Here is a 25,238-nt window from a genome sequence, read left to right on the forward strand (position 1 = left end):
TCCTTGCTTATGAGTAAGCTGGATTTTCTTTCCTGTGTTTTAAATGACAGACAACAATACAACTCAAGAGCAAAATGAGTAGTGCAGTACCTGCTGTCAAATTATTATTTTATCACCTGTAGAGCAGGCTGAATTATATGAATAATTATGTTTACAGCTGATATTAAGCGCGATCTTAATTTCCCCTAATAGTAGTCATCTAAGAACTAAGCAGCTACTCTGAATCATTCATTCAGTTTTCCTCGGTAGTCATTGCCCACACCAGGGCATTCAAAGTATGATGCCTAAGATAGATGATGCAGGTCACCCTTTGAAGCTGTTTCCCTCTTCACCCATTACAGAGGGAGTTTAGAAATCTAATTTAAATCACTACGTAATTTTTAAATAGTTAAAATTTGGTGAGATGTATTACACTCTGTCTTCCCTGTCACAGTATTAACTGAATTCTGCTGTTCTTCCTCTACAAAGCAACTTGTTGTGCCGTTCAACAGAAGTCATCTATTACCAAAAATATTTTTTCACTCAAGAGCTGTAGCATATTTGATTCCAATTCAATAGCATTTTACTGATATAATCTCATTATTGTAAATGTTAAATATATTAAGTCATATCTAGATTAAATCTTCAAACAAGTTACAGAAAAGGAAAATATATAATGTACATGTTTTACACATTTTTTTTTAATTTCTAAAGTATATAAATATTGTTTAAGTAAAAGACACTGAAGTGATTTCTGTTTTTTTTCTTAAACTCTCTGTGTAAGGTTATAACTGTAAGATTTCTTTCTAAGATTGAAAGGGAAGATATAAAATATGTTTTTCCCAATACTTCTTGTCTTTCAAAACATGATTTTTATGATCACTTAGTGACACATTAGATTTATGCACTCAGTCTTCTTCTCTACAATCAAGTAGTGGGTTTTCAGTGCATTTCCATTGCATTCATTCAGCAGTTCAGGCAAAAAATAATGAATATCATTGTAATAGTAGATCAATGTCACATAAATAAGGGCAGATCAGGAATGTATAGCAGAATCTGTTTAATTACAAGATGTTAATCATCTAAAGGAACTATAATTCTTCCTTCTTGAATAAATTATACAATAGTGGAAGCACATGTGAATATGGACTAATTATCAATCACTACTTTAACCTTTACTCTATCTTTCAGCATCAACCTATCAATATGTGTCAACTTCTTCAAATGAAAGGCTACAACCATTGAGGCATTTCAGAAAAGTTTCTAATGGATTGATTATAGAAAATCAAATTTCATTCCATGATTTTGAGATCTGCTACTGGTATATTGCTGAATTAATCTTTAAATATCTTATAGCAAAATATATATTTTTAAAACCATAATGTAATTCATGTCGGCTTTATTTCCTTCAGTGAATGTATTAGATCTGGGAAGAGGGTAGACAACAGAAGCAATGAAAGGTAGCAATAGAAATGAATTACATATAGATTATTTATGAAGCAAATTATGTAAACTGATAAATTACAGTAAAAATGACAGCCATTGACCAAACGTATAATAGAGTTTGCTTTTTTCGGATCATAAATGTCTGCCTTAAAAACTCAGAAGAACACTAAAACTAATTTTTACAATTATTGCTTTCACATATGTCACTAGCAAAAGGAAATTGTTACATTTGAATTCAGCAGCTTTAACTCTTAAAACACAGACTTGAACCTCCTAAGTAAAATCATGATTAAGGAGGAAAATGTATTTTTAAAAAACAAGTCCTATATTTTAGTAAATGTACATAGTACAATCTCCCCCAACAATCTATGTATGTAATTGCTACCCACTTCATTTGTATGTCCTCTCGCTAATATAGTAAAATTAAACCTTGCTTAGACTTCTTATGAAAGCAAACTTACTTGTTGGCATAGGAAGCTATCAGTTTGGATAAGCAGCTTTGAAAAGATCAGGAATGCAAACATGACTGAGTGACAATGCAGTCAATTTATCAGCAAAGATCAGAATTTCTCATTTACCAAAAAACATAAACTTCAGAGTTGAAGATAAGGTAAACTCAAGATGTATTACTCTGTAATACAACCACTCTAACAGTGCTTTTGAAGCATTGCTTAACAAGAGTAGAACAAGAAAGCCCTATGTTGAAGCCTATGTTTTCTTTCCTAGAGCTGACTTACAGGAAAAATGCCTCTTTGATATTACATATTCTGTAACAGAATAGATGAACTTGACTGTTCTATTCTTGAATTGAGATTTTGGCAACATATTCACAAAATATCTTTTTCTGAGAAGTTTAGRTTCTCATATATAGGGAAATCAAATAAGACACTGCTATTGCAGAGAATGTGACACTGCAAATGAATGGGAGCGTCCAAGGAACATGAATGTTCGGAGCTATTGTTTGCTGAATGAGTGCATTGGACAGGGGAGAACAGGTTTCAGAATTGCTTTTTAAGTTTTACCAGTATATGACTTAGCATATCACAAATACTACTGTGCCAAGATTTGGTCAAACACAGAATCGTGTGGCAGCCCCTCTCAGAGAGCTCCCTTTCCTGGGGGTTAAGTTCAATTTTCTCAATGCTTTCCACTACAGCACAACTCCAGTGCTCTAAGACTGCTGGGGCTGTGGCCATAGGCTTCGAAATAGAGTCCAGGCTGTTGTTTTGTTTATGCCTCAATTAGAAAGCTAAGAGAATATTGTGAAGAAATCAATTTCCTCAAATGCATACAGTATTTGTAAAGACTCAACATTCATATTAATGTTAATATTACACTGTCAATCTTCCTTATATAAAAACATTCACCGTGATCTTTCATTAAGTCTTACTTGTAGGTCTGTTAATAGGCTTATTGCAAACTCTTGTTTTTGATCTTTGCCTAATACATGTGGACTAGAGAAAGGTTAGGGCATCTGTGTGCTTCTTCCTTGCTATGAATTCCTTTCTTCAAAAGCTACTAGTACTTGGGTGCAGAGCAATGAGAAAAGACTACAGGAGCTTTTTATTACTCGGTCACATCTGCATATACAATAAGAGTGGTTATTTTCAGTTGCGACTGAGGTACTTAAGTAAATACCTCATTACAGAGAGGCAAGAAATGCCTCTCACATTCATTGTGAAATGGAGCACCAGAGGAAGAGCTGTAACTTCTGGTTGCTAAGCTCTTTGCTCCATAGCAGCTCCTTTTGTCTTACGCACTCTTTTTCCCTCCTTCATACCTCACATGTCCCACACACCTGCAAAAACAGAGTAATGATCTTGTGTTATCCCTAGGTCAGTGTTTGTTGTTAATTAGTATTTTGTAAAGTACTTTGAGATGTTTAAATGGAAGATGTGTGGCATTAATTTGCAGCAAAATTACAAGCAGAAAAGTATACCACCATATCTCTCATAATGAATGTCTTCATAAAGAATTCAAAGCATTTTCTGTCTTGCATCATTTACTTAAAGCCTCTGCATTTTAAATTCAGTTTGAGAACATAATTATTACAGTTAGTTCACCACCAAGACATACATCATTTTAATTCTATACTCCCCTCGTAGGAAACCTGTGCTATTCATCTTTCTAATAACTGTGTACAAAAAAATCCTCTTGAACTTTCATTTTCTCTATTTAGCTGTTCTACTTCCAAGCTGACTGTCAAAGCCAAGTCCTTTCTTGCCTTTCTACATTTACAGATGTTTTCAATGTGATATATTGCAATAAACCCWTTTTTTTTGGTGTTTGCGTGTATAGAGAAGCCAGTGGGATATTCTTGCTGATGAGTATAGTGAATTATACGAACAATGTAGGTAAATAAAAACAGATTATTTGGAATTTACAATAGGAATAGATAAATTTATTTAACTTGAGCTAAAGTTTAAAGCTTACTTATAACTGCTCTGTTTTTTATACAGGTGATAGATGTGAAGTAAATATAGATGAATGTATATCTGCTCCTTGCCTCAACAATGGAAATTGCATTGATGACATCAGTTCCTACAAGTGTCACTGTAAGAGAGGTTTTATTGGAACAAAGTGCGAGATAAATGTTAATGAATGCTTGCCAGATCCTTGTCTTCATGGAAGGTGGTTATTTTTATTTAACTATTATTATCTGCAAGATAATGTACTTAACTAGTAATATTTAAAATTTAATGACATGGGAAGGTTGATTAATATAGTTTTAATTATGTTCTTTCATAAAATAAGAGTACAAGCACAGTTAAAAATGACAGATGTTGCCTGTTTAAGCTAATGTAATATATTGTTATATTACCTCAGTTCCTCTTTCATTTATGTTCATTAGCATAAAGTAGTTTTTAGTAAATGTGGATTAATTAATCTTTAATATACTTAAAGGCAAATCTTTAGCTACTGCATACCAACAGGTTGAAATTGGAAGGTATCTTTTAATATGAGACTCAGTATCATTTTAAAAACCTTCAGTGTCTATAATATACACATCTGAAACCCATTATAAAAGCTAATTTAAAAATTCTGTGGATTTCAGCAGATTACATCAGACCAATATTTTGAAATGTATTGAATAATACAAGTAGTACTAAATCCAGAGGAACATAGCATCATCTGAAACTGCTATTTTATTTTTCAGATGTATAGATCTCATTGATGGGTATGAATGCTCCTGTGAGTCAGGATGGACCAGCGTGAGATGTGAGATAAATATTAATGTATGTCTTCGTATTTTACTTTAATTATAGGGGAAATGGTAATATGCCACTTGAAACTCATTTTTTTATTTAAGTAACTTGTGAATGCTTTTGCTTATTGAAAATGCATGACAGAAATGTGATTGTTTCAAATACATTCTGAAAAGCTCATTGTTTTTTCTAATATGAAACTGCATTAGAAAGAGCATTGAGCAAATGTCTAAAAATCTTTAAAGGTGAAATGTGAATGAAAAATCTGAAAATCCATAGAAAACTAAGCCAACATCCCCCGAAAATCATTTATCCCTCAGTTTAAAATGGATGATACAACTATCTCATTTACACTGCAAGCCCCATTTGCTGTAGCTTAACTCTGTATTTGAATAGTAAACCTCAGGATGCAATATTCTACACTAAAATTAGGCATGATTCATGCTTCAAGTTTCAAGCTCCAGCTAACTCTGGAATTCTGTGAGATAGAACTATGGCATACAAAATACACTGCCCACTCCCTCCTCTTAAGTTCAAGAATATTTTTGCATTACCATGGGGAATGGCTACAGATAGGAAGGATGTTCAAGTCTATATCAAAAAGATTCCTGTGGTCAGCAAACCGGCTTCTAGAAAATCACTGTACCTGGCATAACAATAAACACCTCTTAGAAAACTGACCACATTTAAGGGAAGAGCATGGCTTTTTAGACTATTTGAGGTTTTATGACAAACATATTTCAAGAGAGACTTCTCAGATCCTGAGGATTTGGTCCTTTTAAATGAGTTTGGTCTAATGAGAAGGCCTGGCTTCAAATCTGCCTCCTTTGGGGTTATTTGACTTCTGCTATTGTGCATCTGAATTGTTAGGAACAAGTACAAAATGTTATACAAGCTTCTTTTAAACTTCTACGTGTAGAGGACATTCCTGGATTTTGATATACAGCTGAAAGTACCACATAGCTAAAAAAAGCCTTATGTTACATAACAGAAGTACAGTCTATAACTTTTCTGTTGGAAATACATGACAGTCTCACACAAGGAGTAAATCTAGCTGGAACATTATCCTCCAACTTCCCTTTAGAGAAAGAAAAGGCCAGAAAACAAGTAATTCAAATAAATAGAGTGTGCATCGTGATATAATATTGCAGATCTATGTGATTATCAGCTGTTGCCAATGTTAATGCAGAATACCCCTAGGTAGTATTTTCTCTAGCAACATCAGTGATTTACACTTTCCTCCCTTATGAGAGAATGAGAGATTAAATGACCTGTAGACAACTGCAAAAAATCATATTCAAAATATAACCATCTTTCATACTGAGGTGTTTGAAAATGCAAAGATTAGAAATTCATAGGAAGAAACAATATATATATATACATTCGACAGATAAGTCTGTCAGAAGGATGGCTTCATTTTTTTATATTCTTTCTATTTGCACACAGTGTGCTTCCCAGATTAGACTATGCTGCAGGTGTCATATTTTTAAAGGCTACAATTCTGCCTTCATCTTAATCAGGCATATATATCATGCCTATGCGACTCTTGCAGAAATCAGCACGGCTTCATGAATGTGTAGTGGTGTTCACATCTGGATAATAATGCTAGGTTTGTGATTGTTTTTCTCTAGATTAATATCTACCAGTTCATTTATTTAAAAAAAGAAAGTCAAGAATACATCCATGTACATATATTTCAATACTTGCTTCACTTGAAGTTATATTTCTGTGTATGAAGGTATATGCAACTAAGCTGATTCAAATAACTAATTTAAAAATAAAATATGTGTATATACATATATATATATTTCCCTAGAGATACTCTAGATGTCATAATATTTTATCTTTAATCTGAACTTTTCATCCTCTACATATGATTGTAATAACATTCACAAGCAAATATACCTCAAGACTTTCTTCGGTTGTGTAATACTTCTAGGAGAAAAATAAGAAACACTTTATAAAGATATAGCCTATAACTATAACTTCTGCATATCTCATATGAACTATGTATGTAGGGACTTTCCTGTCTGCTTTGGTTTTCATGGGTTTTCATATATAGATTTCATATTTTATGCAAGAAAAAGACAAAGAACCATACCCACTGCGTGAATTAGCTGTAATAAATGTGGTTTCTTTTGACAATATACTGTTTTTGAATTTGGGAGGTGTGAAAGCAAATACCTGAAAATTGATCTTTTGTGGTTTATGTAAAGATAGATTGCTAGTATAGTTAGTGGAATATTAGTGATAAATGTTATTTCCTATTTATTTGGGCTTTTTCTTTTTCTATAACTGGTGACAAATTAGTGGTTCTTTTTCCATGCTTAGCTGAGGGCATCTCATGCTGTTAGAAATGGTAATAATAACTATTCTGAGTCTTTATACTGCAGAATATTTAACTTGTTGATGCTCCTGCTTGTACCTGATGAAAGGCTGGGATCAGACAGTCTAGGAGAAGAAATTATTCAGTTAGAACAACTGATGGACAAATGGAGTCACAGCACAATACTGTGATGATCCAAAAAAAATAAGCAGTTGTTCACCAGGAATTACAGTACTACTCAAAAGACAGGAAACTCAGCAGCTATGTAATTCATTATCTGAAATTTGGAATTTGGAAGAACAGCAAGATTTAGCTTGCCTAACTTGAGATGTCCTGTGAAAGCTAGTTGTCTATGCATCCATAGCATACACATGTATGGTAAACACGAACTATTACTTTGAAAGTATTCATTGATGAGGATACAAAGAGTCTCAGATAAGTGTGATCATATTGTGTGTACATGTGGAGGACTTCTTTACAATCCTGAGTATTTCCTACCAATCACTAACTAGTTTAAAAAGAGCTGAGCAAAGTAAGTAGTTTCTCCAAAGAAGAAGCTAAAGTAATGTATATTTTCAAAAACCAGCATAATTTAAGTTCAGGATGCAGACAGATTGATCCAAGAGCAAGGAGGGACTTACCCACTGTATTGCACAAAGTACATCATGCATAATTACCCACCCATAGGGTAGGTTTAATATATATAACTGTGCAAGGAGCTACTGACACTGAGGTGATAGGTTTGTCCTCTTAATGTGAGAATGGCTGGACTGGAGCATTCTTGTATATGGAGAAATGATAGAGAAATAGAGAACAGAGATTAGAGTAGTAGAGAGTAATAAATAAATCGGTAAATGGATAATACCTAGAGGAATCTCCATTGTGGTAAGCCCTCTGCTACTACAGAGTACAAAAGTCTTCGGGAAGAGAGCATTCTGCTGATCAGCTGGTATGTGATCTCTTATATAAGAAACACCTATCAACTGTTATCACAGTTTTCTCTTGCACCAGGGATGCTCTTGCAGCCCAGGAGATTATAAAATGTAGGACTATTCAATTATTAGGTACATAGGAAACTAGGTTTATGACATGCTATCTGTTAGTGACTATAATACAATTAGATCTACGACTGTAGCATGAGAGAGCATGCCAAATAAATCCAGCAAATAAACATTCAGTTTCAGGGAGGGGAGCTATGTAAAAATAAGGTAAATTTTTTAGGTAATTTAAGAGGAACAGGCCAAAAAAAAAGAAAAAAGAAAAAAAAAAGAAAGAAAAAAAAGAAACCTACAAACAGCCTAGAGACTATTAAATAAGACACTAAAAGTGTAGATGAAATGTGTGCCAAAATTCAGGAGCATAAAATAGTCCAAAACCCCTGAATGGCTTAATCGGAAGGGTAAAGAGGCTATCACAGGGTAAGATTGGCATTTTAATGAGAAGAAGCCTGCCCAAATAAGAATAGAAAAGTCCATAAAAATGTTAGTTCAAATATTAATGGGAAAGTAGAAAATGTGAAAAAATGCCTTTTAAAGAATTTGCTAACTTTTAGCAGAAAATTATTTACGGATATCAAACACAGGAAGCCAGATAAGGAACTGATGGAATTACTTGATGATAGCAATGTAAGAACAGCACTCAGGCATAGTAAGGTCATAGCAAGAGAAGCTCAGATAATTCTTTGTGTTAATCCTTTCCGCTGAAGTTGGTGAGGAGATTCCCAGACCTGACATGTTTGGAACAGCTAGCTCAATTTGAAGTAAATACACAGGAAGTATTAAGCTGAATACGTAAGCTGGATGTTTATAAGTCCCCGTGACCAGATGGCATTAGCCCAGTAGTTCTGAAGGAAGTCAAAAGTGAAATTGGTGGTTCTGGTCAAGATGTGTAACCTGCTATTACAAATAGAGATCCAGCAAATTGCGACTGTAATTCCCATCTCCAAAAAGCTCTCTCCAGAGGGCTTTGGGAACTACCAGGGGTCTGACTCAATGAGACTGAGCTGCATCTCTGGTAAGATGGTAAAGTCTGAGATCAGGGAGCATCTGCATGAACACAGTCTGTTGAGAAAGAGTCAGCATGGCTTCTGTAAAGGTAAATCCTGCCTGACCTGATTGCTGGAATTCTTTGTCAGTAAACACTGATATCGATAAAGGGCATCAAGCGGACATAATATATTTGGATTTTCAAAAAACTTTTAATGAGGTTGAACAAAAATATTTTTAAAGAAACTAAGCTGCCATGGCATTAGAGGAGAAATTCACTTCTGGACTGAAAGCTGTTTAAAGGGTGAGAAGTGAAGACAGAGCTTAATGGACACTTAGGAAAAAGAAGGGCCATCAGCATGGTCCACCACAATTGGTGGTGGGAATGGCTTTCTTATGCCTCTTTGTCAGGAGGCTGCAGAAGAAAGTGAAGAATGAAATACTCAAATTTGAGGCATATACTAACTTCTTTTGAGTAGTCAAAGGATGAGCCATGGTGAGGAATACCAGAAGGAGCTCACAAAATGGAACAAGAAAGTGAGAAAGTGATAGATAAAACTTCAGTGTAAAATAATATATCTAGGGGAAACATGCCAACAGCTGAATTCAGAACTGGCAGTTACAACTCAAGAAAGAAATATTGGAGCAATCATTGGCAGTTCTCTGAAACCAATGTGCAGTCACAGTCCAAAACAGCGAAAAAACACTGAGAATCATCAGAAAGGGTACTGGGAGCAAAATGGAGGGCATCATTTCCTTGTTATGTGAAACCTAGATGGGCTCGTATCTTGGGTACTGTATGCAGTTCTGGACCTTGCATTTCAAGAAGGTCATGGCAGGCAGAGAAGGTGCAGAGGAGAGATCAAGGGGTCAAATAGCTGCCTTATGAGGAGAGATTTTAAAATTGAAACTATTCAATTTGCAGAGGAGAAGGCTGAGGGGGATATAATTAAATCTTAGAAACCCACAGAATTGGTAGGCAAGCTGAAATAGAAAAATTCTTCATCAGATCCTGCAATAAAAGAACTAGAGGCACTTGATGAAATTAGTAGGAGAAAAGTTTGAAAAAGTTTGAAAGAGATAAAAGTATTTTCACGGAAGGCAGAGAACTTCTAGAACTTGTTGCCACAGAAAGCCAGTGAGGCAGGCGATTGTGCAGTGAGTTCAACAAGATTAGACAAGGTCCTGGAGGATAGGATCATAAATGAATAAGAAATGAACCAGTCAGGAAAGTACTGGTCAGCATCTCTGATTCAACAGTTCTGGATGCTGGGGGATGCATGAGAAACAGACTGTAGCAAGTGGCCAGGTTCACATGATCTTCCTAAACAGTCTTTCCTTCTCCTGCTGTGAGAGATACAATACTGGGCCAAATGGATCATTATGTTCTGTAATCTTGTTTTAAAAAATACTTACTTCTTTGTAACTTTCTCTTCTTCTTGTGTCCATTATCCAAAAWTCCAAAGCAAAATACTGTCATTTTAAACCCATTTTAAATTGAATTACTTTGAAAAAYGATAACATTTTGAAAAATGAAAGTTTTTTGCCATTCATTTCACAAAATGCTTTGTGTACATTTAGTCCGTTAAAAGAAACAACAATTTGGGAAGTTAAGAATCATACAAAATGGATATTTAAATATATTAATGGCAAATTTTACAAGGAAAAAAATAGTTACAATAATTTTGCTAAGTAGAAAAATGGAACAAAGTGAAACAAAAAAAAATATAAGTTAAACAAGAAATGGACATCTGGAGCATTCATCTTTAAAAACATCTCAGTATATTCTTAATGTAAATCTCAAAWTTGTACAAGGCAGTAATACTGTGGAGATTTATCTGAAATGAATGCRTGTGAACTGGAAAGTTCATAACTTAGTGAACCACACAATTTAAACTAAGTATTTTTTTAATCTTAGCAAAGGAAACCTAGGTCTTCTGGTCTTAATAGCAGTCATCATTACATCAGATGATTGCACTTGTGATAAATTAAACAAATTAAACCATGGTAGACTATCTTTCAAAGGAACTGAAATGCATATATATTATGTTCCTCACTAATGCACTGAACCATAACTATTTTACATAACCTATAAAAATCATATTAATACATTAAATTGTACATTTCTTACAAAGTAATAATGTGTATTTAGCTATTTTAGAAATCTAGATTAAGGGTACATTAAAAATTGCACATTGTATTTTTCATATATGACACTTTAATGAATGAATTATCAGTTTATAAAGCATTTATTTACAGCATTGATTTTCTTTCTCCTTCTTTTTKAAAATTCTAACCCATACTTTAATCCTATGACTCCTGTTTATCACAAAAACCTCTCTCTAACCAGACATTCATTTCAGCCCCAATTCTTTAATTAGAYGACTCCTGCAAATGTCTTTCTTTTCTGTTGCAGTATCTATTTTTGAATTCCTTTCATATCTCTTTCTTTTCAACTCCATCAAATTTAAGTTTTAAAGCTCTGTCTAGTTCTACCTTCAGCAAATTAGTAACTTCTACCTTGAATGCATTTTTATCACAAATATCAGGATTCTTTCTTCTACTCCCTGAACTGATGTTTACACCATTACCTTTTTTTCTGTTAGAACTCCTTCCTTACAGTTAATCACTTCATAGTTATCCACAAAGAAATCAAACAGCAAACTGTATTTCGGGCTTTATATTGTAAGTATTTGCAGAAACAGATACTAATTAGATGACATAATAAAATGCACTACATACAAGTATGTCAAAATATAAATCGGTGTGGGTTAGAAGAGTGGACAGTGAGGTGGATTGAGAACTGGCTGAAAGGCAGAGCTCAGAGGGTCGTCATCAGTAGCGTGGAGTCCAGCTGGAGGCCTGTGGCTCAGTCCTGTGTCCCATCCTACTCAACTTCTTCATCAGTGACCTGGATGAGGGGACAGAGTGCCTCCTCWGCAAGTTTGCTGATGATMCCAAGCTGGGAGGAGTGGCTGATCCACCAGAGGGCTGTGCTGCCATTCAGARASACCTGGACARGCTGGAGAGTTGGGCRGAGAGGAACCTCMTGAGGTTCAACAAGGGCAAGTGCAGAGTCCTGCAMCTAGGGAGAAWTAACCCCAGCCACCAGTAGAAGCTGGGGACTGACCTTCTGGAGAGCAGCTCTGCAGAGAAGGACCTGGGAGTGCTGGTGGATGACAAGATGACCATGAGCCATCCATGTGCCCTTGTGGCCAGGAAGGCCAATGGTCTCCTAGGGTGCATTAGGAAGAGTGTTGCCAGCAGGTTRAGGGAGGTGATCCTGCCCCTCTACTCAGCCCTGGGGAGGCCTCATCTCGAGTCCTGYGTCCAGTTCTGGGCTCCCCACTACAAGAGAGATGTGGAGCTACTGGGGAGAGTCCAGCATGGGGCTACAAAGATTATCAGAGGGCTGGAGCACCTGCCCTGCGAGGAACAGCTGCAAGAGCTGGGCCTCTTCAGCCTGGGGAAGAGAAGACTGAGGGGGAATCTTATCAATATGTACAAGTACCTGAAGGCAGGGTGTCAGGGGGACAGAGACAAACTCTTTTCAGTTGTCCCGTGTGACAGGACAAGAGGCAATGGGCAGAAATTGAAGCACAGGAAGTTCCTCCTGAGCATGAGGGGGAATTTCTTCCCTGTGAGAGTGACGGAGCACTGGCCCAGGTTGCCCAGAGAGGTTGTGGAGTCTCCTTCTCTGGAGATCTTCAAGACCTGCCTGGATGCGACCCTGTCTACCATGCTGTAGGTGGCCCTGCTGTGTGGGGAGGTTGGACTAGATGATSTCCAGAGGTCCCTTCTAACCTTACTGATTCTATGAGTCTATGAACAGTTTGAGTATATTTGCAGCAGGATAGTGGAATTGCATATAATATTTATATTCTCAGTCYTCTATAATTCCCTCATTTGGTATAAAGTAAAACTCCATTTAGATAAAGAATACATCTATCATCAGGAATATTTTTTTTTCCTTTGGATCTCTTTTGTACAACTAGTTCTTGACTTATTGTTAAAAATAATTTTAATAATTTTAATATTTTAATCATTTTAAAGTTATCTTATTCAGATACAATTTCACAGGAAAAATAATAAAACATTATCCTTATCAAAGAAAAAGTCATCGTACTAATTTTTAAGATGTACTTGGAGACTTTGTTTTAAAAAACAGTTGAACTGACACATTATTTGAAAAAAAGTGATTTTTCATTATTTTTATGCATTTGCTAAAATGTGTCCCTTTGTAATTATTTCAAGCTTAGTATTTTAATTTTGTCTTTGGAAATGATATAATGTGGTATATAGGGAATTGCAATTTCTTAGACAAATAAACCTCATTTTCACAGAGGGATGTCAGCATGGAGCCACAGAGTTGATCAGGGAACAATATGGCTTTAGCATGGTGCCTTTCCAGGTCAGCTGGTAGAGTCCAGATTTCAGAACATTTTCCTACCAGCAGAACCAGTGGACTTTGCCATGCCAGGTAGTCTGTCTTAAGGTACAGTCATACATGGGTATGTTCTGGTGCAGAACAGATTCACTACACCATTACATTCAGAGAGCTGGAAAGAATATGTTATTGTAATATAGTAATTCTAGTGGATCTGGTGAAATTTGGACAAARGACTTTTGACAAAAAATACCCTTGAAAGAGTCACAGGAACTAGAAAATTAGTATTCTTTCACTCTTTCACATTGGCTTTTATGTGAGGAAATTGTTATGTGGAGGAARCTGATGGGGACTTGAATGTATTGTGACAATAATTTAGTAAAGATGAAGCTAGAAAATCACTGTTTTGTTCTCCTATTAGAAATACATATATTCCTCTCACAGCTACATGGAACCTAACGCTTCAATTTAACTTGCATCTGGCTAAAACATATGTTTTAGAAAGGTATCCAGTCTTTATTTAAAAACATAAAAGGAAGGTAGATAACCACTTCTGGCAGATTTACAGTAGCTGACTCAGTATCGAAGTCGTACCTTCTCTTTTGTTAGATATATCTGAATATGGGTTCCAGCTATTGGTTCTTGTACTGACTTTCTCTAAGAATTAAAATACTTCTTAATGGCTAATACTTCTTGTGAAAATATCTGTGCACTGCCACTATATGCATCTCAATTTTCTTTGTGATAACCTAAACCTGAGAACACTCATAGACCCATCAACAGTTTTGGAATTTCTTACAGCAAAGAACTCATCCTAATTACTGTTYTTAATAGGTAGAAAATGATCTGTGCCTCATGAATTTGTCAATCAATTTGAAGCCATATACATTATTTATGTTTTGGGCACTATCATGTGAAAAWGATGTTTGTGATGTAATGATGAGCTGGGAAGGGGGATATTGYTGTGCTGTGACATGTGAACACTAGGTATCAGTCCCATACTTCATGACATGGGCAGAATGGGCAGAGCACCCCAGATTCAGATTAGTAAGGAACGCTTTTATTTTGTTCAGTAATGGTGGAAGGAACAAATTCCTGTGCAGAAGGAGCAAACCAGCAAGATGAGGCCGGAGAAGCAGCTGGCTCCTATATCCTTGTGGTTTCCTTGGAGATGGATGGCTGCTGGATGGCTGATTTGGCTAAAGCTACCTGTGAAAGAAAAGAGCCAGAAATCAGAAAGAAAAGGAAAAGACAGAGGGCAAGGGTAGCTGCAGAAAAAAAGCTAGGCAACACAGCTCAGTTTGGGCAGGCTACTTCCTCTGTTCTGACAAAAAAGTGGATTTCTGTGCAGTCCGTAAATAAATAGGATTGCACCAAAGAATTACCTGAATTATCTCAATTTCTCTTCTTAAGGGACGCAGTCTCCAGGTTCTGAAGTACTGTGTAATTGCTTGGGCAAGAGTACAATAGGCCTATGGGCCCAGACTGATTTTGAATTTGGAGAAGCTCTTACACACAGAGCCTATACACTACAGCAGCAACATGAAACCTTTATGCCTCCTGCTTATGCTCAGATGAGCCGAAGAGGACAAAGAACAAGATTTTCTGCATTCTCAGAGAAGCCTAAAAGTTGTAGTGGCACTTAAAAGAAGAAAACTGAGAGAATAATAATGAAAAAAGGAGTCACTGTTTCTTGGAAGTCCTSAGGGACCAAAAAAAATGAAAGAGGAAAAAAGCTATCATCATTTCTACTGCTCCCCAGTCTTTTGCTTTTTAAGTGGAATGTCTGCTGTGAACCATAACAAGGAATTTCAAAGTCATTTGTTTGACTTTGGGAGGAGTTGGGTTTAGTTTTGATCTTTGTCTTGGTTTGGGGGTTTTGTGTGTGTGTGTGTGTGTGTGTGTGTGTTTTTTTTTTTTTTTTCCCAGCAGTCTCTGCCTGTAAATTGCTGTTAGAAGTTACATAAAATCTTAATAGCAGCAAATGTATTGAGGCACTTGCTCTATACACGTAGCGTGTACCTTGAAATACACGGTGATGGAGATAGATGCATTAGCAGTTCTGTTTCAGAAGTGAACTATTCTTGATCATGGTACATTCATGCTTATCTCTTCATATTCTGTTGAAATTTTTMATGTACATCTTATGTACTGGCTATGTCAGAATTACCACGTCCCACACATGAGACCTTTTTATGCTGCTAATACATCCAAAAACTTTGAAAATACAATATCTGACAAAGGAAAATGCTGATTTGTGCCTACTCTGCTGAATACACTGCTGTCCAGTGTGGTATTCGGAACCTAAGCCAATGCATCTTGATTATATTCTTCTCATGATTACTTCACAAGGTTATTTATTTAAAAAAATGAAGTAATGYTACATTAATAAAGGACAAATTTCTCCAGAGAAATGCTCCTGCTGCCACAAGGTCAAGTTAAAATAAATATATTTTGGGGGGGGGGAAAATACACTTTCTAAAATGCCTTAAAAGGACTTGTGCTAAAAATAGCTATATATTCTTTAGATTCTTTTTTCATGCTATTCTGATTTTTTTTTTTTTTTTTTTTTTTTTTTGGTTTCTTTTTCTAGCTTTTAAACACTTCAGTCAGACTTCAGGGATTTCAGTCTATCCTTTCTCAGAGTCTCTGCTGACTTACACATCTCCCATGTCCCCATCCTCATCCAGTTCTCTCCACACTAGTTTTCCAGTTAAGCCTGCATAACTGATTGTGGGGCATTTTAGAAAATTAGATTTAAGAAAGCATAAAATAAGTATTTCTCTCTCTCTCTCTCTCTCTCTCTCTCTCATAACAGTTAGTTTAATCCATTATTCTACATAACTTAGGAGATAGTGCATTATGGTTTGGGGTAGGGAAAAACAGGGAGAAAAGAATTAACAATATCCTAAGCCAGAACTGCCTTTGAAACATKCATAATCTGAAACCACTGACTGAAGTACGATTCCTAAAGATGTCTATCCCTCTTTGACTTCAGTCAGAACTGAAAATCAAATTAATTTTAGGCTTTGGGTTTGGAGTGCTGTTAAAGAACTGACTGTACATTTCTGTTCTGTAACATAATCTATGGATTTTCAATTGTTATAAAGATGCTAAATAAATAGTATGGTGTCTAGTGACTGTAATGGAAGTTCCCTTTAGTTCATAACACCATATCCCTCCTTTCTGCCAAAAATGGGCTCCAGGAGAAAGGAAGGGAAAAAAAGAGAGTCTGGCCTCATGATCAGTGAGGTATTGCAAAATAGGGTTGTTTTCTGCTATATGATTCTAATGGCAAAAATTGCAGTCACCCGTATTTATCTATAGGTGAAAAACATTGAATCCAGTAGCCTGACTTGTTACTGTAAGCATTTAAAATCAGTATTTCTTTTCTGTACTTGCAAACCAAATATTGTAAATTACTGAGAGAACAAGCCTGTGCTGCACTGGCTGACTGCAGCACTGGTTTCACTTGTTTTACTTGATTAAGTTAGTCATAAAACTGGAAAAATTACTGATAAGACTAAGGCTTTAGCTTTGCATCTTAAAAATAATGTATTTTTCAATTACAGATCACAATAGCTTTTGAGATTTAACAAATGTTAAAAAAAGAAAGTACAAAGTGATGTAAAAAAAAGTGATTCATTGTGCCATGTATACATCCAGAAATTTGTATCTTGGAAAAGCTGAAATGACCTATCTTTGCATATATTTTTTTGATAATGTTCAGATTCTCAGTTAGTCTGAGTCAATGCTACCTTTCATCTAGTGAAGACAGGATCTGACTTTAATAYCATTTCAGGCAGGAAGAGGTTAAAAAGTATGTTATTATACTAGGAACTGGGCACCTGGGATGGCCAAGAAACTCTTTTTCCCTACAGTACTGGAAAGAGGGGAAATATTATTAGGAGAGAAGGTCTCTATAACCATTGCTTTGACTTGGGAACTGTTTGGTTAGCTGTCACAGTTATGATTCAGCCTCCCGCTACAAAAAGCAAGACAAAACTGAAATGATGTTGATTGCTGTGCTTGTCTTTATGGGGTGAGAGAATCAGCTTGCTTGGGAATTAACTGTAGAGGCAGCTATCTCCTAATACAGACCTGGAAAGATAGTCCCTGGTAGGATCCAMATTAGGCAGCAGTGGTCACAACTATGTTGCTACTGCAGTTTGCCATCTAACATCCTTGTTCTTTTAAATTGCGAGTTCCTGCACTTTATGGAATTGTGGCAGCCCATCTAGTTTAGGATAGTGTGGGATTTTTAACACAGTTGTGTGTCTATTTACTGAAACAATTCCTTTGCCTGAGTTAARAACAGTGCAGAGTATCACTTCTCCAGTAACAGAAGGTACTCTACCTTTCTGTTTGTTTAACGAAGAACTTTTAACTGTTGTGAGCCAAATATACTGTTCAGTAATTGCTGTGATATCTTTCGTACAAAACTGTATTTTTAATGTTGCTCTAAAAACTAATTCCTACTACCGTGTGCTATCTCATAAGATTTTACTGGAGCAGTATGCATGCATGTGAACATGTAAGAAAACAAAAGGTTTTACATTAAGTATGAAATATGCTATGATTGTAATGATATATTGAGGCAAAGCTCTGAACATTTATTTCAGCTTTGAACTTACTCCTTGCTACTCTGGTGATTTTGATATTTCATAATTATTCCGTATATTCTATTTTTCATTACTTTGGTAGAGATTTTGTCCATTGATTTGATAGATTTTGATTTTATGCTGCTAATGAGCAAGGCTATAAAAAGAGAAGTAGTAGAGAAAAATACAAGTGGATGCAAATTAAGAAAACTAGATGAGAGAAGTTACTGGAATAGAAAAAAAACAGAAGGTTTGAATTCTGGATTGAGATTCTTTAAAACAAAACAAAAGAAAAAAAAGTCTTATGTTTCACAGCAGGTTTAATTAATACAGCAAAAGACTTCTAGACCCTAGATACAGGATTTTTGGCAGTCTATAAAACTATCCCTATCTTCCTGTGGGATGTGTAATTCAATTAGTTTATGTAATACTCTCTAATAAATCATCCTATATACACCCAGCTGGAGGGCAGATAGAAAAACATGTTGTTTTCTTATAATTCCCTGTGGATATCTGAATTTACATTCTGTCAAAGCAACTGCGACTGCAGTACCTGCAGGAAATCTACTAAGTGCCCTTGGATATCCTTAAGGAGTTAACTATTCTAAAGTTAAGGAAATGTGAGAATAAATTTGCTTTTAAAGTACTGGTTTTAGCTAGACTATTTGGGTCGCAGCAAAAAAAATAAAACTCCTTTAAGATAMAGGCAAAAACTAGGTTCCTATGCTCATGGGTAAACTCTCATTTTTGTACTAATTAAATTCTGAAACATAAATAAGACACTAATTTGCTGCTAGTTTGTATGGTATGAATTTGGTGACTTTCACATAGCTTTATCAGAGTGAATTGTTGTTATGTGAATGCATAACACGTTTCTACTTGCAATGATATGTAATAATTGATATTCAGAAAGTTATCATATATTGGGCACTATTTGATAAAGTATTAGTTACTGAAAGTTATTTATTTATTCAGTCCAGAATTGTCTTTCAAATGTGGCTTTTTCACTGAGTGATAGAACCTACAATAAAAATTTAGGCAAACAGGTAGAATYATGTAAGTGATGGCTCAAGAATATGACTTAAATTTTTAATAAAGGAATCATGAGTAGGARACGTATTTACATCTGTACGACTACTTATATAAAAATACACTTATATTTCTCTAGGATTAATAAGTAGGAACAAGCATGCTCTTAAGGCTGTGTGAGTAGCAATCAAAGGATCTTGATAAAAACAAGGCTTTTGCTTATCAGGCAATAAAAAAGCCCACTAGTCTCTCTCTAATCTCCAGACTAAGTTCTTGGATTCTTACTTGTGTTGCTGTAGGTATGAATGAATGAATAACGTCCACATAGTCAATTTATTATGATTTATTTCCTCAGGAATGTGAGTCTGTTCCCTGCGTTAATGGAGGTTCTTGTCAAGATTTGGATAATGCATTTGTCTGTACTTGCCTGAGTGGGTACACTGGTGAATTTTGCGAAGTTGATATTGATGTTTGCAGTGAACCTGCACTGAACTCAACTCTCTGCTACAGTGGAGGTATATGTGTTGATGGACCTGGAAGAACTTTTCATTGCAGGTTAGTAAGAATATTATCATGTAACTGCTGCAGTTAACATATACTGATTTGTTGAGAATTTTGGGCAATTTTATTACATGCAGTATATGAACTCAATCAGCTCTGATACCACGAAAGTGACCTGGCAGATTGAAAAAGTTTTAGAATAATTAGAGTTAATTATTACAGTTTTCTGATGTGGCTTCATATCACTTTACACATCTGTGTAACCCAGAAAAATATTACTTTTAGTATTGAAATTGCAAGCATTAGAAAAAATTCTAAAATCTCGTGTTAAAGTAAATGCTTTATATTTCTATGTTAAACTACTCACTGTTTAATGTCATGCACTTACCTGGAAAATTATCTTCAAGTGCTTTTAAGAATTATATGTGGAAGTGTCTAACCAAAACTACGAAAACTGCAAAACAGCATGTTTACAAAAATATTTATATTCCTGTGTTTTGTGGTTTAAGTGAAACAATATATAGAAACTTAATTTGCAACCAAACTTAAATGAAAAGTAGTTTGTGTATTGTATGTGTATAGACATATATTCAAAGAAATCTCCTATGATCTATCATTCTTTGACTATTTAAAGCTTCTGACTAAATATGTACAATCTTATCATTTATTGGTGGTTGGACTAGATGATCTGCAGGGATCCTTTCCAACCTTACTGATTCTATGATTCTATGTGCTTGTAGTATAGCAAAACTCCCTTAAAATAAGCTTCCACATTGGTTTTATACATTTTGGATTAGTCTAATATGCTTGGTAAATATATAAATTATCTAAATACCTATTTATTAGCTAAATTTATAGAAATTTAAAAATCTTAAGAAAATATATTTTAAGCATATGTAATATGAGGCGTAAATATTTTGCTTAGCTAAAATAATCTTTTTAATGCATTTGTGGCCAAAAGTGAAGCTTAAAGATAATACTTTTGTTAAAAAAATAGCAGCCAATTGAGGCAATAATAGTCATTGCCGGTGGCAAGTAACCATTTGATAGCTTTATCATATACATCTTTAAATTAAACTACAAAAAATATATGATTAATTAATGTTATGTGTTTTCATCAGATTCATCAGTGGCACTGAAATAAAGTTAAGCTTCAAGTGTCAGTTCCCGCTAACCCTATGTTTTTCAATTTTTTTGATAAACATATGAAGCTAGTGGAAAGTGTTAGAATATCTCAAAATATCAGAAACAAACTGAGTATTTTGCATGTCAGAACCAGTATTACTGAGGAACATTGTTTTCCATTTGTGTTTTGTCAATATGCTGTTAGAATCTTGTTCATTTTCCTGTGTTTTACTCTCTTATAAGGTACATGGGCAGTCATTGTTAGTGGCTCGTGAATGTCAAAATGTTCTAAGGTTTGTTTCAAATATTGTTCGAAACTGTGTCCTCGTTGGGTAAGGCTAGAAAACCTGGGAGAAAAATGCATCAGAGACAGTTTTCCCAAGCTAATAGTATAAATATCTGTTTATTCCTCTTTACAAAATTAGTGTGAGGATTATGTTTTCAGGAGAAATTATAATACAGAAAAAGAAAAGGGAAATAAGGTGCAATATATAAATGTTAAGTGATGATCTCCATAATTTAATAAAACTGTTGTCTTTAATATTATAAATGATTTTTATTTTATAGCCTAGATAATTCATGTCATTTATATTTTAAATAAGTGGTCTTTTCTGTATTAAAAGGAATACATTTAATATTTTGTATTAATACTCCATATTAAACGGAGCTCAGTTAGTGATTTTTCTTTTAACAGTGCCAGCTGTGTTGATGACCTTCCTGTTTATTTGATATATAAGTTTTTATGCAAAACAAAAATTTAAATTCAGTTGTTTTAAGAGAAGAATGACTGTCATTCTAAGATGGCGTAATGACAACTTTGGGGTCTTTATTCAAATCTTTGAAATTCTCCTAGAATCAGTAGTAATTACAAAATGTGAATAACGTAATTATAAAACTTTATGTACATAAAACAGATATCTTATTTTTTATCATGCAAGATTAAGTTTAAAGTCAAACCACAGAGCATTCCTCTTCTCCTTTTTTATTTTTTCTTTTTAATGAGAGGCTAGTTTTTTATACTCAATTTGTGAATGAGGAAGTCAATATTTCAAGAACATTCTCAGTATTTTATGTATATTTACAGTGTATCAGATGAATTTCTTTTGCTTTGGAGGAAGCATTTTGAAGGGTTGCATCTTTTTAGCAGTTTCATAACAGTTGCCAAGGAAGAGAGCCAACAGATGTTAAAACTTTTAAATGTGACATTAAGTTTCAGATTTCAATCAATTTCATACTAAAACTGCTAACTTAAATGTCTCAAGGCAGGTTTGTTACATTAATTCAGAACAGAAGATCTCTAATGTCTCACACCAAGAGTCCATCTAGCCCAGTAGTCTGTATCGAACAGTGGCTACGGTTTTGAACAATATACATATTATGCTTCCTATTATAAATACTCATTCTCTTTCCTCAACTATTTTCAATTCAGGGTTTTTTTGTGAGCCGTATGTGTTTGTTGCTTTAGTACAGTTCTATGAATCCCATAGAATCACAGAATCATAGAATGGGTAAGGTTGGAAGGGACCTCTGGAGATCATCTAGTCCAACCTCCCTGCTCAGCAGGGGCACCTACAACATGTTAGACAGGGTTGCATCCAGGCAGGCCTTGAAGATCTCCACAGAAAGAGACTCCACAACCTCTCTGGGCAACCTGGGCCAGTGCTCCGTCACTCTCACAGGGAAGAAATTCCCGCTCACGGTCAGGCAGCACTTCCTGTGCTTCAGTTTCTGCCCATTGCCTCTTGTCCTGACACACGGGACAGCTGAAAAYAGTTTGTCGCCATCCCCTTGATACTTTCCTTTTAGATACTTATACACATTGATAAGATCCCCCCTCAGGCTTCTCTTCTGGAGGCTAAACAGGCCCAGCTCTTGCAGCCGTTCCTCAGAGCGCAGGTGCTCCAGCCCTCTGATCATCTTTGTAGCCCTACGCTGGACTCTCTKCAGTAGCTCCATGTCTGTCTTGTCCTGGGGAGCCCAGAACTGGACRCRGGACTCGAGATGAGGCCTCCCCAGGGCAGAGTAGAGGGGCAGGATCACCTCCCTTGTCCTGCTGGCAACAGCCTTCCTAATGCACCCCAGGATATTGTTGGCCTTCCTGGCCACAAGGGCACATGGATGGCTCATGGTCATCTTGTCATCCACCAGCACTCTCAGGTCCTTCTCTGCATGCTCTCCAGTATGTCACCCTCCGGCCTGTACTGGTTCATGGAGTTATTCTTCCCTAGGTGCAGGACTCTGCATATGCCCTTATTTAGCCTCATGAGGTTCCTCTCTGCCCAGCTCTCCAGCCTGTCCAGGTGTCTCTGAATGGCAGCACAGCCCTCTGGTGGATCAGCCACTCCTCCCAGCTTGGTATCATCAGCAAACTTGCAGAGGAGGCACTCTGACCCTTCATCCAAGTCATTGGTGAAAAAGGTGAACAGTAGTGGATCCATTACTGGTCCCTGCAGGACACCACCAGCTACAGGCCTCCAACTGGACTCCATGCCACTGACGACGACCSTCTGAGCTCTGCCTTTCAGCCAGTTCTCAATCCACCTCACTGTCCACTCGTCTAACCCACACTTCCTGAGCTTAACTAGGAAGATATTATGGGAAAGTGTCAAAAGCTTTGTTGAAGTCAAGGTACACAACATCCACTGCCCTTCCCTCATCTACCCAGCCAGTCGTGCCATCATAGAAGGCTACCAAATTGGTTAAGTATGATTTCCCCTTGGTGAATCCATGCTGGCTACTCCTGATCACCTTCCTTTCCTCCATATACTTGGAGATGGCATCCAGAAGGAGCTGTCCATCACCTTTCCAGGGATGGAGGTGAGGCTGACCGGCCTATAGTTGCCTGGGTCCTCCTTCTTGCCCTTCTTGAAGACTGGAGTGACATTGGTTTTCTTCCAGTCCTCAGGCACCTCTCTAGTTCTCCACAACCTTTCAAGGAGGATGGAGAGTGGTCTGGCAATAACATCTGCCAGCTTCCTCAGAGCCGTGGATGCATCCCATCAGGGCCCATGGATTTGTGAATGTCAGGCTTGTCCAGAAGGTCTCTAATCCTTTCCTCCTCAACCAAAGAAAAGTCTTCCTTTCTCCAGACTTTTTCCCTTGTCTCCAGGCTCTGGGATTCTTGAGGGCTGCCCTTACCAGTGAGGACTGAAGCAAAGGCGGCATTCAGTAACTCTGCCTTCTCTGTATCCTTCATCACCAGGGCCCCCGCCCCATTCAGGAGTGGGCCCACCTTTTCCCTAGTCCTCCTCTTGCTACTGATGTATTTGAAGAATCCCTTCTTGTCCTTGACGTCTGTTGCCAGACTCAATTCCAGCTGGGCCTTAGCCTTCCTCGTCACATCTCTACATACTCTGACTGCATTCTTGTATTCCTCCCAAGCAGCCTGTCCCATCTTCCACATTCTGTGTAGTCTCTTCTTCCATTGGAGTTTTGCCAGGAGCTCCTTGCTCATCCATGCAGGTCTCCTGCCCCTTTTGCTGCACTTCTTAATCATAGGGATGCACTGCTCTTGAGCTTGGAGGAAGTGATGTTTGAATACTAGCCAGCTCTCATGCACCCCCCCTTCCTTCTAGGGCCTTAACCCAGGAGATTCCACCAATTAGGTCTCTGAAGAGCCCAAAGTCTGCTCTCCTGAAGTCCAGGGTTGGAATCCTGCTTACTGTCTTACTTATTTCCTGCAGGATCCTGAACTCCACCATCTCGTGGTCAGTGCAGCCAAGGCTGCCCCCAACCTTCACATCTCTAACCAGTTCTTCTTTGTTGGTTCTTCTTTGTTGCTTCATCCAGTCTTCCCTTGAACCTTGTATAAACTTCTCTTTGAGCAGTGGGATTGGACTAGACAATCTCTAGAGGTCCCTTCCAATCTCAACTTCTCTTTTACCTTCTCTATTCCTCCTCCAATAATTCCTAACATTTTTAATAATGCTGAATTCCTACTGAATGACATGGCCAGCTGTACAGGGACCCCATTTGTCTCCCTGAAGGAAGATATAGTACATACATTTTCTCAAAATTCTGGGGTTTAGCATATACAAAATAGGTGGAAATTGGAATGAAGAAATGCCTTCTTAGCAGCCTGAGCATTTTTGCTTACAAATATATTGCCAGAGGCATGATTTAAGTTCATTCTGCAGCAAAGGACAACAGACAATACTTGATCTGATCTATTTTACCTGGGAGAATGAAATAAAGGTTTCATGTAGGACTTTACATTCCCACCTCATTTAGTTTTGCTATAGAAGAGTCAGGTACAATGCAGAGGAACACAACAAATATATTGCAAACAGGAATATACTGATGCAATATAGAGTTTCTTTCTTTAGCCTAGTTGTAATAATAAAATTTGTGGAAGAGATAGCTTTCCTTTGGTCCTTGATATAAATCTATGGTTCTGTTTTCTTTTCAACATTATGTCTCAGAAAGAAAAGGCAGTGTTTGAGACTGTTTGTCTAATAATAGTATCCCAGTCCCCAGCTTTGTGAATAGAAAGAATGGAAAATTATAAGTGTAAAGGCAGATGTCGTTCTTGTGCAAGTTAGCAAAAAGAAAGCACTGCACAGAAAGAATATCATATTTTAACAGATAGGTCTTCTACATTGGATATGGGGGGCTTTTCTGCATGTGTTGGAATATTTCCTGGGTCAGTTGTGC

At 36.5% G+C, this 25,238-nt stretch overlaps 1 protein-coding gene across 1 annotated transcript in view; it reads left to right on the forward strand.

Moving 5' to 3' along the window:
* Positions 1-19,514, forward strand: part of LOC146595489 (uncharacterized) — a gene marked incomplete at its 3' end in the record, with an annotated part of 408,834 nt that extends 389,320 nt beyond the window's left edge. Inside the window, exons 27-29 of the mRNA XM_085305610.1 lie at positions 3,885-4,056; positions 4,583-4,661; positions 19,315-19,514. Coding sequence (XP_085161736.1) covers positions 3,885-4,056; positions 4,583-4,661; positions 19,315-19,514 — 451 coding nt within the window. The remainder of the gene's footprint in view (positions 1-3,884; positions 4,057-4,582; positions 4,662-19,314) is intronic.
* Between the last annotated feature and the right edge of the window lie 5,724 nt (positions 19,515-25,238).

Source organism: Rhea americana, unplaced genomic scaffold (assembly GCF_003343005.1).
Source record: "Rhea americana isolate MKP2758 unplaced genomic scaffold, rheAme1 scaffold_224, whole genome shotgun sequence".
Classification (NCBI taxonomy): domain Eukaryota; kingdom Metazoa; phylum Chordata; class Aves; order Rheiformes; family Rheidae; genus Rhea; species Rhea americana.